Genomic DNA, 14,432 nt, shown 5'->3' with positions numbered 1-14,432 from the left:
ATAGAGCCTATCGGACCATGAGGCGCTTCTTTCAGAAAGAGGATCTTTCAGGCCTGGTCTCGCAATGTCTTTCGGAGCTGGCCATTCCGAGCCAGGATACCCCAGGGGGCCCTAAGATGAACCCCCTGTTAGAGGGCCTGCGCCAACCGGCTCACCATTTTCCCCTCCTACAGGCAGCACAGCAGCTAATCGATCTGGAATGGAAGGCACCGGAGGCCTCATTTAAAGGGGGGTCGGGCCTTGGCAGGCATGTACCCTCTGGATCCGGCATCCAAGGAGCTGTTGGCGTGCCCCAGGGTAGACGCCATAGTTAACGCAATAGTGAAGCACACCACCATTCCGGTTGAGGGGGGAGCGGCCCTCAAGGATTCGCATGACCGACCATGGACACCATTCTGAAACAAGCCTTTGAGGTAGCAGCCATGTCCCTACGAATCGCGACCTGCTGCACTGTGGTGAAGCGCTCCTGTTTGTCACAGGCGAGAAACAACACCCAGGGAGCAGACATGGAATCAGCTCTCGCATTTCTCACTGACACAGCCTCCGACCCTCGTTCGTACGGCAGCCAAGGGAGTCTCCTCTTCAGTGGCCGCCAGGAGGCAGCTTTGGCTACGTCATTGGGCGGCCGACTCGTCCTCCAAGACACGACTCCAAGAATGCCCTTAAGGGTTCCTTACTGCTCGGCAGCGATCTCGAGAGCTGGGCTACTAAATGGGGTGCCTCCCCATTACCCCATCTACCAGAAGACAGGGCAAGGAGGAGCCAGTTTTTCTTTTTCTAACCATCTAGAGGTAGAAATGTCGCAGCGCTTCAAACCCTTACAGGACTCACTATTGAGCACCCTCGTTCCCAGGCCAGGAACCAGTCCTTTCGGACTAAGCATAACAAGAAGAGAACCGGCTCGGGTTCCGGCCCTGGCCGCAACCCACCGATGACAATCAGCTGACCTATCCGGGGGTAGCAGCCATAGGTAGCTCCCCTGATGATTTGGGCAGAAGCAAATCTCCAGGACATCTCCGCCGTCCACGTTGCCGGGAGGACCACACGACGGCAGACTTCCTCAGCGAGAAAGCCTAAACCCGGGGAGTGGCAGCTGTCACCCACAGCCTTTCAGAATAATTGTGGATCAATGGGGGACGCCAGCCATGGACCTCTTAGCGGACAGGTCCAACGCTCAAGTACCCAGATATTTCAGCCGCAGGCGGGATCCTCGGGCTCAGGGGATCGATGCCCTGGTACAGCCGTGGCCTCAGGGGATCCTGTTATATGCCTTTCCTCCATGGCCCACTGCTGGGTGCCATTGTACACAGGATTCAGCGACACAGAGGCCTAGTTCTTCTAGTGGCCCCGGACTGGCCAAGAAGACCCTGGTACGCAGACATGAGAAGACTACTGGCAGGGAACCCCTCTACCTCTGCCCTCCCTACAGGGACCTGCTGCGGCAAGGTCCCATCCTCCACGAGGATCCGGCTCAATTCTCTCTTACGGTCTGGCATTGGAGAGGGCTCGACTGAAGAAAAGGGGATACTCGGAGCCGGTTATAGATACACTCCTTCGAGCATGCAAGTTCTCCACATCCTCATTAAAAATGGGATTTAAAGCCAACACATTCCAATGTTGCCTAATACTAAACGCGACTGGTGCAAATTTGTTTGAATGTGGAAGTACATATGTTACTCAAGATTTGGCAGATTTACATCAGTACCATAATAATGATGCACGTCCGGAGTATAAAGTTCTATGATAAGCCACCTTTACCACTGAAAGGGATACCTCTATTGGAAAAAAAATCTTTGGACTAACAAAAATGCTTGACATTTGAACTCTTCAATAGAGGAGCAATTTGATTTTAAAAAAATTGCCTACTGTAATCCTTTCTTAAAGGCAATGGAATGAAATGACTGGAACTTCATAGTTATTGTGATCCACTTTTTTTGTGCAATACAGATGTAGATAAAACCATCAGAATCCCTGGTGATTAGAATATCCAAAACTACAATGTGACAGGAATTATAAGTTATTGTAAATTTCAGGAATTGGTCAACAGAATTAATCCACATGTGAAAAGCTGTCAGGTCCTCTAAAGTGGAATTTCAAATAAAAAATTAGATCTATGTATTTCATCCAAATTAGAACTTTTGAAAAAAAGGAAAGTATAGATGGATTCCTCATATTTGGCCATCACTAAATTAGTGACTGATGGGGCTACTGGTGAAGCCATTGCAATTCCATGTTTTTGGGAAAAATAAACTTGTCATTAAGTAGGAAAAACATTTTTCGGATCACCAAACTCTTACCTCTATCAAAAAATGTTTTGGAGCATGAGGTTCTTCTCTCTTTTCTCCAGGGTGCCTGTAATAACTCTCATTGCTGAATCGTGCAAGACGTTTGTATATAAAGAGACATCTATGGTTACCAGTATAACACTGAAGGATACCAGAGATAGACTGTATATCTTCTTTAATACGTCTGTTGTGTCCTATACATACAACTTCATTTGTACCAAATATGGTCTCAAGAAATTTATCCAAAAAAAAAGATAATGGTTTTTAGTAATGAACCATTACTGGAAACAATCTGTCTTGCAGGAGGGTTACTTAAGGTTTAGGACTCTTGGCACCCCCGTATAAACTGGGGTACAGGGAAAAGGGACCTGGAGAAATTGGGGCTCCCTGGGGGGGAAGGGCGAGTAATCCCGTGATAGTAATTAATCGATTCGGGTCTAATTCTTTGTTTGGATCAATAATCCAAACAGCATAATATTGTTGGTCTCTAATTGACCCAGCATTTTGTCGCAATACTGTGCTCGATCTTGCACCTCTATACCACTGCCCTTTATCTGCAGGTTTAATTAACTGTTTGAGAATTAGAAATCAATTCTTTAAGTGCAGGCCAATAATGAGCCTGTAAATTAAATTGTGTTTATCAACCGGAAATTTGGTCAATTTCAGCAAGATTCTGAGGACTAAAATCTCGAAAACCTAGAGATTTTAACATCCAGTGGTATCAGAGGTATCCATCTTAAAGTAGAAAAAAAATGATGGATGTGGGTTTCCTGAAATCAGAACATGTAGAGAAAAAATTGTAATTGCAAAGAATGAATAAATCTAAAAAGAGCAATGTAACCTCTAAATGGGTCATGTAAATTTGTGGGTACATATGATAGACCGAAATTAAATACCTATTCTTGGGCACAGGATAAAGTAACAGAAGGTAGATTCTGACGTGTTCGAGAACATGTTTATGGACCATCCCAGGTTGCATATGCTGATAACATTTGTTTCCAAAAATTTCTAAGTTACCTTTCGAGAACCTTATTTTAGATGCTTGGTTAAATGTTTCCCTTTTTCTGTGAGGTCTACACAGGATGGGACAGAACCCCCAGTATAAGTCCTATCTTATCTACCCTAGAGGAAAGGCGAGATAGGGGAGATATGGTAGAGACATTTAAATATCTCTAAGGTTTCCATGCACAGGAGGTGAGCCTCTTTCAACGGAGAGGAAGCTGTAGAACGAGGCAGCATGGGATAAGGTGAAAGGGGGTAGACTCAGGAGTATTCTTAGGGAATATTTCTTTTTCAGAGAGAGTAGTGGATTCTTAAACTGCCTCCCAGTGAGATGAAGACAAAAATGGTATCTGAATTCAAGAAAGCATGGAATAACTCCATTGAAAGCTACATAAATTGGAAGGATGGGCAGACTAGATGGGCCATATGGTCTTTTTCTGCCTTGTTTCTATTCTTTAGGGTGTGTTTATGGAACTCAACTCCACAGAAATTCCTCCAACTTCAGGTGCAGAGCAGAACTCATCACAAAAAAAAATCAAATTCTGGTATCACCTCAGTAATGGCAATGCAAACTCCCTTCAAAAACAGGCACATTATGAGGTAATACAAAACCCTGTAAAAACAACTCGCATTCAACCTATTTAGCAAACCTGCCATATTATATCACGCTAACTGCTAGACTCGAACAGCAATAACTATACCCACGAAAGGGCAGCACTATAATATTACATGGGCCTTAGAACACCAAATACACCTACTGGAAAAATAAAATGACTGCTAGAGATTCTAACATAGAAATACACACTAGAATATTTCTCCTTGGTCATATATACAAAACACAGAGAAATCCTCTCCAAATATAAAATAAGAGACCAAAACTGGGCAATAATAGAAATGGAAATCTCAAAATCAGATGCTCCATGCAGTGTAACGCTGGAGAAAGAGAAATGCATTTCCTGTTACACTGAGAAATATACATCCAGAGGATATACTCCAATTCCTAAACTGAAAATAAAATGCCTTTTCTACCTTTACTGACTCCACATCTTATTTTATAATATTTATAGTAGTCCCACCCTTTTTGTTTTGTTCTCTTAACTCCTTTTCTCGGGTTGCCTTTCCGTTTTCTCTCCTCTTCTTATCTTCATCTTCACTTTCCATCTATCTCTGACTTTGATATTTCATTTTCATCTCTTCCATTTTTTTCCATCTCTATCCACTCACAGCTAGATTTCACCTCTCCTTTTCATCCTCAGTGTCCCTCTTTTTCTTACCCACCTGCTTACCAGCTTTCCATGTTCCACTAACTGCCTTCCCAGCCGTCCCATTTCGCCCTCTTTCTTACTCCTTCCCCAGCCTATTTCTTCCTCTCTATTCTTCCCTAGCCTTTCACCCACTGTAGTCCACCTTTTTTTTTCTCCTTTCCCGAGTCTTCAACTACTTTCCTCTACTTCTAATCCCTCTCACTACCTTCATCTCCTGCTGTCTCACAGCCCCTTCTCTACCTTCGTTCTTTCTTCTATTACCCCTCTTTTATCTCCTCTTCAGTCCTATCTCCCTCCTCTCTTACTTCCTTCTCAGCCCCACCTGCAGCCCTATCATACCCCTGAGCCCATTTAACATCCCCTCACTCATATACCCCAACCAATCACAGAGTCTTAGCTGTCCCACTATCTCTGCTTGGTCTTCAAGTTGCCATTTTTCCCCACCCAGTCTGAGTCCCTTCTGTCTCCCCAGTCTCCAGTCACTGAATTCCTGCTTGTTTCCGCTTCCTCCACCCATCTCAGAGTGCATATTCTCCCCCCCCCCCCACCTAATGCCACGCTTCCTGAATCACCATTCTCCTGCTCACAATCCCTGACTTCCTCTCATCCCACCCAGTCAATCCCCTCTCTCTCATGAATGCATTTGCAGCCCTGTATACCTATACCTTGCAATGCCTCTGCATTTATGTATCAGATTTAATGGCTATATTGTATTTTTGCAAAATGTTTAAAATCTAAAGAAAAGAAAGAAACAAACATGTAGTCTGTGAATTGACGAGGTCCTATAGATAGGGTGTAGAAAAGCTGTAAAATCTCTTGTTTTGTTCTAATTGTACACAGCTCAGAAGGTCCGAAGAAGATGAAGAGAAGGAAGAAGATATAGAAGTACCGAAGGCCATGGGGGACATATTTGAGTCGCTTGCTGGTGCCATTTATATAGATAGTGGGATGTCTTTGGAAATGGTTTGGCATGTGTACTATCCTATGATGAGGCCATTGATAGGTGACTAGCCTTTATTGAAATATTTTTCTATAATTCACATACCTGCAGAAAAATTCTAAACGGATCTCTGTCCCCCTACAGAAAAATTTTCTGCAAATGTGCCTCGCTCCCCAGTGCGAGAATTATTGGAGATGGAACCTGAGACTGAGACAGCAAAATTCAGGTGAGACCATTCTTTGGTTAGTGTGTATGATCTCCAGATTATAAAACGCATCATTAAGGATTGTCAAACTGGAATAGAAATCAAATAACTCAGAAGCTGTCTTACAGCTTTATTAGAAAACTCATCTCAGCATTTACTAAGAACTTGTGGAAGGATAGAGCGTGTAGTTGAGTGTGAGAGAACACAATCCAAATAATTAGTATGGAAGTTTGAAATCTTATTCCCTGAAGGAACCTATTTATCGAAACAGCGGCCATTGTTGGATTACAGTGCGCAACTGTTAATGTTCATGCGAATTAAGATTAGAGTATGAAATCAATAGAAGAGAAAGTACAAAAAGAAGTGAGTGTAATAAAGGCTGGAGTAGTGTGTTCAGTTCTAGAGGCCATATCTCAGAAGGGATATAGAGAGACTGGAGACGTGTCAAAGAAGGGCAGCCAAAATGGTGCAGGCTTGTACTGGAAGCCCTGTGAAATGAGACTGAAGGAGTTCAATATGTACAGTTTAGAAGAGAGGCGAAACAAGGGATATGATACAGGCATTTAAATACCTGAAAGGTATTAATGCATAGGAAGCCAAGCTTTTTCAATGGAAAAGAAGCTGAGGTAGGGGTCACAAAATGGAACTCCAAGGGGGTAGAGTCAAGTTCCCTGTACATACCAGGATCAGTCCATAAGGTGGGTTATGTCCCCTGTCCAGCAGATGGAGTCAGACAAGGCTTCGGAGGGTGCTGCCATATAAACCAGTGCACCCTCTGTGAGCCCTCAGTATCTTTCTGACTCCAGCAGATAGGAGTAGGGGAACCTTGGCTTCCCCTGTCTTGGAGAGAGTTTATTCTTTCTTCCTTCTTCTCTTGTGATTTACTTAGATGGATCAAGATATAACTCCAAGGGGGTAGAGTCAAGATCAGTGTTTTCACAGAGAGGGTGGTAGATACCTGGAATACGTTCCCAGAGGAGGTAGGGATGACGAGATAAGTGACATTTAAAGAAGGCATGGGAGGATCCCTGGTAGCAAGAAAATGGTAATGAAGGCACTGGTCAACTCAGGCCAGCAGTGATATGGCCACATTGTGCTTCCTGGAAGGCATGGGGTAACCCACACAGAGCGGCAGATGCAACTCTAAAGGGGACACAGTGGGATTGGGGCTTGGGTTCCACATGGGAATTTGATCTAATTTTGGGTAAATGCACATAAAATTATTACAGGGCAGACTTAGATGGGCCTTTTTCTGCCATCATTTACCATGTTACTGTGAATTTGTTACTGTGTTGAATGCACAGTTTATTTTAAGTAATTAGATAGTGCCAGACTGAAAAAAACCTTTCACTAATAAATGAGGGTAAACAAACATCCATGGTACTATGTGGTTCAAATTACAGCAATGCAGATTCACCATAGCGCCAGTTGAAGGTGTCTGACACCCTCATTTTATAAAATAATTTTCTTATTAATTAAATGTTGAGACAAGCTTTTTTTTTTTTTTTCAAAATACTTTGAATGGAAGTGGCATGTATACATTCAAACAGTTTGAATACTACAGTTCAAAACTGACACATACTTACTCAGCTGTACAAAAGCAGACCTACAGTGAGATCTAAAAATGCTTGGTTGAAGACACACAAAAGCTCCTAAGCAAGTATGATGACATCAGTCTTATAAACTCTCTTCATCCCATGCAGTCGACCAAAATCCACAATACCAACCATAATTAGGTCTCGATAATCTCTTAATGGTTGTTCTAAGCCATAAGGTTTTATTCTTTAGAAATCCCTAACACCCTCATCCCCATTCACTGCCAGACATAACATATGTACTCCCGCTCTATTCGCACCTCTCATACACACACATATGTACATGCCTTCATATTCACACTCACTCCTAAAACACAGACTTTGGAACTGTATGGTGGAATTTAAAAGCCCCCTACACATAGACCCTGTTTACTTTAAGTATTTGTGAGTAGACAGGTGTAGATGTAGTCATGCAACAGGTACTGCAATACAGTGTCGTGATTTCATGCTTACCAAGGTTAGTATTCAGAATCCAGAATACCCCAAAGCCAATATGTTGGCTTTCATCTCTGGTTGCAGTTGATCATAAAATCTTTTCCACTGTTTCACAGCAAATAGATACGAAAGTGGCCAAACATTCAGTATCTGACCACTCCACTTGCATAAACTGTGTCATTTTACCTTGCCACAGATCTATTGTGGGAAGTGTATCATCTATCCATTCATTAGGATGCATTTACACCCACTGCCAGTGCCAGATGTGAGAACTTGGCTACATCGTGAGAATGTTTTGCGAATCCCAGCAGTTCTCCCAACAGAATTGTTTTCCCAGAGCGTGGCAGTGAAGCTCCTTTGCAACTAGAGTCCACATATAGCACTTATCACAAAATGCAGACAGTTTGGGACACATCAAAAAAAAACGCTAAATTCCAGGCTCAGCTTCACATTTAACATGCATAGGGGATGAGGTGATTTTCATTCTGTGGCACTTGACATCATCAATGTATACGTGCTGAAGCAATTTAAATTTCATATCTCTCCAGTTTGAATCTTTGAAATATTGGTATGACTTGAAAAACACCTTAATATTCTCAGGTTTAATCTCCACTCCCAGCAAAGAAGTCCAATAATTGCTTAGAGAATTCAAGCGTTGCTCCTGGAGTCGCAGTTTGCACAACTTATGCCAACCCAAGACAGAATTTCCTTTGGCCGTTGTGTTCTGTACATCTTGCAGAAAAGTGTACTCTGTTGTAAAAGTGCCTTCTGACCAGTATAGTGTCTAGACTGCAAGAAAGCAAAGAATTGAGTGGCGGGGATCTGATGAAATCTCTGCACTGCAGCAAAGGATAAGCAAATGGAGCTTCCTTCCTCGTATAAATCAGAAGTCCCCAGACTTTCCATTGACGAAAAGTAGAGCAGTATTCCATGTTGGGGGGTAAAATCTTCATTTTCAAGTAAAGGTATAAGTAGTGATTGGTGCACCCCTAATCCCCAGGTTTTACAAAGTCAGCACCAAGATAGTACACAGGGTCATAATAATACATTTGCATTCACCAGTTTCAATAATTATTATCAGTAGTGTGAGTTAAATACATAGGAGTCCAAGGGTGAACCATACCGTCTAGCAGACCCTTTTCACAATATGCATATTTTCCTGAAATCAACTCACCTAGGGGACACAACTGGCATGCCACATTGTAATATCTGTGATCTGGGAAATCTCCCCCCCCCCCCCTACACACACACACACACATTAATTTAGAGCAGCTAATCCTTGCACTTTTTCCATTCCAAATAAGAGAGAAATGCAGACGAGCCACTTCGGATCTTTTACAATAAGCCAGCAGGGAAGCATCTACATTTTATACAAAAAGTTTGTTTGGTAGGATCACCATCTTCACAATATCGCATCTCCCTATGAAAGAGGGTTGTAACTGCGCCTGCACATTTGTAAAGACCTCTGCAAAATTTGAGGCATAGAGAGGAGAAGATTTTGTGGAATGAATACTCTCAAATATTTAATTTTGTGTTTAGCCTATACAAAGGGGAAGGAAAAAGCCCGCCCAAGATGCAGAGGCATCGGTATCTAGTGCTAGCACTTCTGATTTGCTGAAATTTATTTTTAATCCAGCTACTGATTGGAATTGAGAAAATATTTTCACTATCACAAGAATATTCTCAATTGTCCAAACAATAAAATATCAATGAACAATAGCCATTTTTAGCAGATGTCCACTGACTGAGAAACCATGAACTTCTTTTTCTTCCCTTAATTGTATAGCTAATGACTCGATTGCTAAAATGAATAAAAGGGGTAAGAGTGGTCATCTGTCTAACCCCACATTGGAACCTAAACGGAAAGGATAGTTCAGCATTGAGACAAATACACACACTAGGATCACTATACATTGGCAATCTGCAATGTAACATGTTGCTTGCAAAACCATATTGTGATAGCACCCAAAACATAAATCCCCATATTAGAGGGTCAAAAGCTTTTTCCATATCCAGTCTGAGAATCATTGCATCAGATTTTGACTGATCACTTAAAGCTGCTATCTGACGTCGTATATTTTTAACACCGTGATGTCCTTTTACAAAGCCAGTTTTATCCCTGTGTATCATGTCTGGGAGTACCATATTAATTCTTCCTGCTAAAACTGCAGCCAAAATTTTCATATTGACATTTATGAGCGAAATAGGTCTGTATGATCCTACTTTTAAGGGATCCTTTCCTTTCTTGGGCAAGACTACTATTTTTCCGTCGGAAAAAAATCAGCAGAACCAGGGGTCATGATTTGAAACTCCAGGGAGGAAGACTCAGAACCAATGTCAGGAAGTATTTCTTCACGGAGAGGGTGGTGGATGCCTGGAATGCCCTTCCAGAGGAAGTGGTGAAGACCAGAACTGTGAAGGACTTCAAAGGGGCGTGGGATAAACACTGTGGATCCATAAAGTCTAGAGGACGTGAATGAAGAGTGGGTGGCTCGCGGGAATGACGGCTACTGCCTGGAGATAATACCCTTATTCAATAAACATACGGTTAATGCAACTTCAACATTGCTCTAAGCTTCAACGGCAAGAGGAAATGTGGAAAAAAGAATTTGCATTCACAAAAAAAGCAGGGAGTAGCTTGCTTGTTACGGCGGTTACTACCCAAAACCAAATAAGCCTGATAGAGGAATCCATGAACTCTACATCACTATAAACATAATTGTAACACTATGAATAGTGAATTTTACCCGTAAACAGTACCTTCCTGGTACACCTGGTCATGACCTACTTCACTAAACAATTATTTGTCTTTAATGATTTATTGTAACTGAACCTTTGACGGCACCTGTTAGAATGTACGATAGTACAATTTCCCTACATTAATTTATGTGCCAGCATGTAAACCGTTGCGATGGTAGATAACTTAGCGATGGTATAGAAAAGATTCTAAATAAAAAATAAATAAAAATACTTCACTTTCAATACATATCCAGCATAGCTCTCTGCTTCAATGGCAGGGGAGAAAGACTGATACTTCACGCATATCCAGCATACCTCTCTGCTTCAACGGCAGGGGGAATGAAGAAAAGTGGATCTATATACAGACAACAACCAACAAGGACTGAATTACATAGTCTGGATAAGCGGATAGGTATGGGTGTAGCTTGCTTATTGCGGCGGTTACTACCCCTGACTAATTAAGCTAGATATTCACTTAAATGCAGTTCCAACACTGCTCTCTGCGTTAATGGTGGGGGTGGAAGGGAAATAGAACCAAAAGGTTACTAAGAGCCAAAGCTACCAGAAGTATGAGGGGAAAAAAAAAGTGCAAAGCTTGCTGGGCAGACTGGATGGGCCGTTTGGTCTTCTTCTGCCATCATTTTTATGTTTCTAGACTGATTCATGTCTGATGAGATAGAACCTTAGGTTATAATAGCATTTAAAAAATGCAACAAGAGATATTAATATTGGGACACGCAAGATTTTAAAGGATTCTGTTCCTAACCCATCAATCCCAGCAGCCCTCTCCAATTTAGATTTTGGATCATGTGAAAAGTTTCCCCGTCACTTATAGGCAGACTTAGTTTAGTCACCTGGTCCTGGGATAATTTGAGCCATCTAAAATTTGTAAAGAAATCTTTTTTTAATTTCTTCATATCTTTGATAGTACTCTAAAAACCTACTGGTGATATCTTCCAAAGAGTGCTTGTGTACTTGTCGTTTATCTTTTATATCTGGAATATGTGATCTAGGGCCCTTTATATGTATTAAATTTGCCAAAAGTTTACTAAGTTTGTTTCCATATCTATAAAGCTAATAGTGCAAAAAAGGAGCAATTTTGCGGCTCTCTGAAATGAGGTGAATATCCTATTCTGCTCCGATATGTCAGCTATGTGTCTGGCTTGAGCATCTTTCAGTGTTTTCATCATATGTAGTATGTCGGCATTTCTAGCTCGATTAACTCTCTCTACATAGGCTAGTATGTGTCCTCGCATCAGCACCTTCCCAAAATATCAACTCGGTAACCTCGTTATTAGAAGTGGTGACCACATAATCAGCCCATTTTTCCTTTAAATATGTCTGGAAGGTATCATCAAAATATAGCCCCAGGCTCATCTGCCAGGAAAAGGGCAGGTATTTAGGTTCCCTTAATTCCAACCCATAGGAAACTGACATGTGATCTGAGATAGAAATCGTTTCTATGGACCCCGGGAAACAAACTTTCTGATATCAAACAATAGTCCAGGCGTGAGTATGTTTTGTGAAGATTGGGAAAAAATGTAACTTCAAGCTCCCTCCCCTCGGTGCCAATAGGCCAAGTTCCTTTATTTACAAAGTTCACTCCCAGGTCTTCAGCACCTGGCTTGGGAATTTTGGCAGGTTTACAGCAACAATATTAAAATCCCCCCCACCCCCAATCGATTTATAATCTGGAAAAGCTAATAATTTAGCTACTGTTGCCCTAAAAAATGTCTGTGAGAAGGTATTTGGGGCATACAAGTTACAAAGGGCCATCTTCTGTTGGTATAACATGCTAAACCCAATAACATACCTTCCTTCAGTGTCTTGAAGCTGGTAATCCACCTAAAAAGGCAGCTGCTTATGTAAGAATATAGCCGCTCCTCTCTGTGACTAGAATAGGAATAGCATGCACATTGACCAGCCCAGTCATGCTTTCATTTGACATGTCCATCATTTAAATGTCTCCTGTAAAAAAAAAACAAAAACAAAAAAAAAACCCTGGGATTTTAGGCGCTTAAACATATTTAGCAGCTTTTTGCTATGGTGAGTGGATTCCATCAACATTAAGGTTATAATATATTAACCTTCACCATGCTTCCACCTCAAATTCATCCAGTGCACAGTGCACAGTAAATGAGCCCAAGAGGTCTCCCAGCTGAGCCCCCCCCAGACATCTAAGTCAGACTTACTGACCTTTGCTTTAATTTGCAAAAATTGCAGCGCCCACAGCACCCATCAAAATCAGCAGCGTTATATCTGGCATTCACACTCACACTCCTAGTCATACCCTCGTACACTATTCCCCCCCCAGTAGATACCTGAGATCCTCCCATCCCCTGGCTGCTCCAAGGAACCGCTACCCCCTTTTTCCCTTCTGGAGTTCGTCTGTGAACATCACCCCTTCATTGCACAATATAACCTCTGCCCGCACTCTAACTGATCCAACACAAGATAAAGTGAATTTACAATGTAACCTGGAATGGAATATTGATTCTATAAAACTATAGATCACACAAATGAGCAATAACAAATGCATTCAAATGTAAGCTGAATGCGGTGGGGTTTACTTCACACTCTTGTGCTGTGTTTTGTTTTTTTTCCTTTGAATGAAGGCCTTCCCAAGAGCTCCTGATCATGATCATGGGTCTTTCATCTGAAGAAAACCATTAATATTAGCAAAACTGAACACTCCCATAGCTACAAATAATGCTGATTTGAATTTTCTCATTAGAAGATTTGGGTGTGAATGCAAAAATTGTGCCCCGCTGCAAAAACTGTCCCTTGAATCACCATGTTCATATAGAACCTGCGCAGGCCAGGCCTTGGAACCAAAACCGGGACAGCTGTAACACCCTTAACACTTAGATTTTAGACTGATCATCTCCATTGAATGTGTGAATGAACATGTTTGAGAAAATGGCTGCCTCCTTTCCTACAATTCATGTGCGGCACGGCGACTGGCAAGCACTAGCAACCCTCATCTGAGACATTAAGAGAAGACAGGAACTCTGCTGCTTTGCTTTTCTTTGCAAAGTAGGGCACTTTATTCCCATGATGTACACAGAGTTAGGCCGGCAACAGTAGGGAGAGCTGAATACCTCTGCAAAATAACTCTGAATAGGGCATGGACATCTCCTTCCTTTGAGCTGCCACATGGGATGAAAAATCATTAAAAAGGAGGATCCTGCTGCCCTTATATTCAATTTGCTCTTATTGACGATACACTTGTAAAATCTTAGTTTTGTGAATCCAATTGAGGATCCGAGTCATCACTGGCCGGGGCTTTACCATCTTTATACCGCGGCGGGCCTAAGCATGCACCCTTTCGCACCCAAGATGTCATCTGGCAAGGTAAGGCTCAGGCACTCAGGAAGCCATTGCTCCACAAAATTATAAAATCTTCTTCACTGAGCGATTCCAGCAGCCCAACAATTTTTATATTGTTTCGTCAGTTGCAACTTTCTTGATTCGCAATATGTTCATTTAGAACAGCATTTTTCTCTCTCAGATCGTCAATATATCGCTCAGCATCAATCAAGCAATCATCTTGAAGCAAATTGCATTGTTCAGCAAGATCCAGTCTCTTCTTTTGCCCCTCCAAACCTCCTTTTATTGCCTCCAACGCAGCTTGTATTTTGGTTGAATGTTCGCCTAATGCCGATGACACACTCTTAGAAATTTGCTGTGGAACATCTTCTGAGATAGCTGTTTTGTCTGTGCCGTCATTCCCTGCCATTTTATATCTCATCCAAGGTGCGTTGTTTTGTGCTCATAACCACGCAAAATTCACTTCTCTTGCTAGCAATTAAGCTTCCTGCTATATTTTAAATAAGTTTTCTATTTTCAGTAAAGTAGTTACAGGCACTTAGACTTCAATAATGTTGACTTTTAGGAGAGGCGTTCTGGAACTTTAATCCCCGTCGTCCGATCACACTCACGTCATAACTGGAAGTCTGAGATGAG

The 14,432-nt window shown here is 42.0% G+C and overlaps 1 protein-coding gene across 1 annotated transcript in view; it reads left to right on the top strand.

Moving 5' to 3' along the window:
• LOC115089278 (endoribonuclease Dicer-like) overlaps positions 1–14,432 on the top strand; it is a 109,497-nt gene that overhangs the window by 93,505 nt on the left and 1,560 nt on the right. The window contains exons 10-11 of the mRNA XM_029597400.1: positions 5,393–5,555; positions 5,637–5,718. Coding sequence (XP_029453260.1) covers positions 5,393–5,555; positions 5,637–5,718 — 245 coding nt within the window. The remainder of the gene's footprint in view (positions 1–5,392; positions 5,556–5,636; positions 5,719–14,432) is intronic.

This window comes from Rhinatrema bivittatum, chromosome 4 (genome assembly GCF_901001135.1).
Source record: "Rhinatrema bivittatum chromosome 4, aRhiBiv1.1, whole genome shotgun sequence".
Taxonomy (NCBI): Eukaryota; Metazoa; Chordata; class Amphibia; order Gymnophiona; family Rhinatrematidae; genus Rhinatrema; species Rhinatrema bivittatum.
This window is presented reverse-complemented; position numbering and strand designations above follow the sequence as displayed.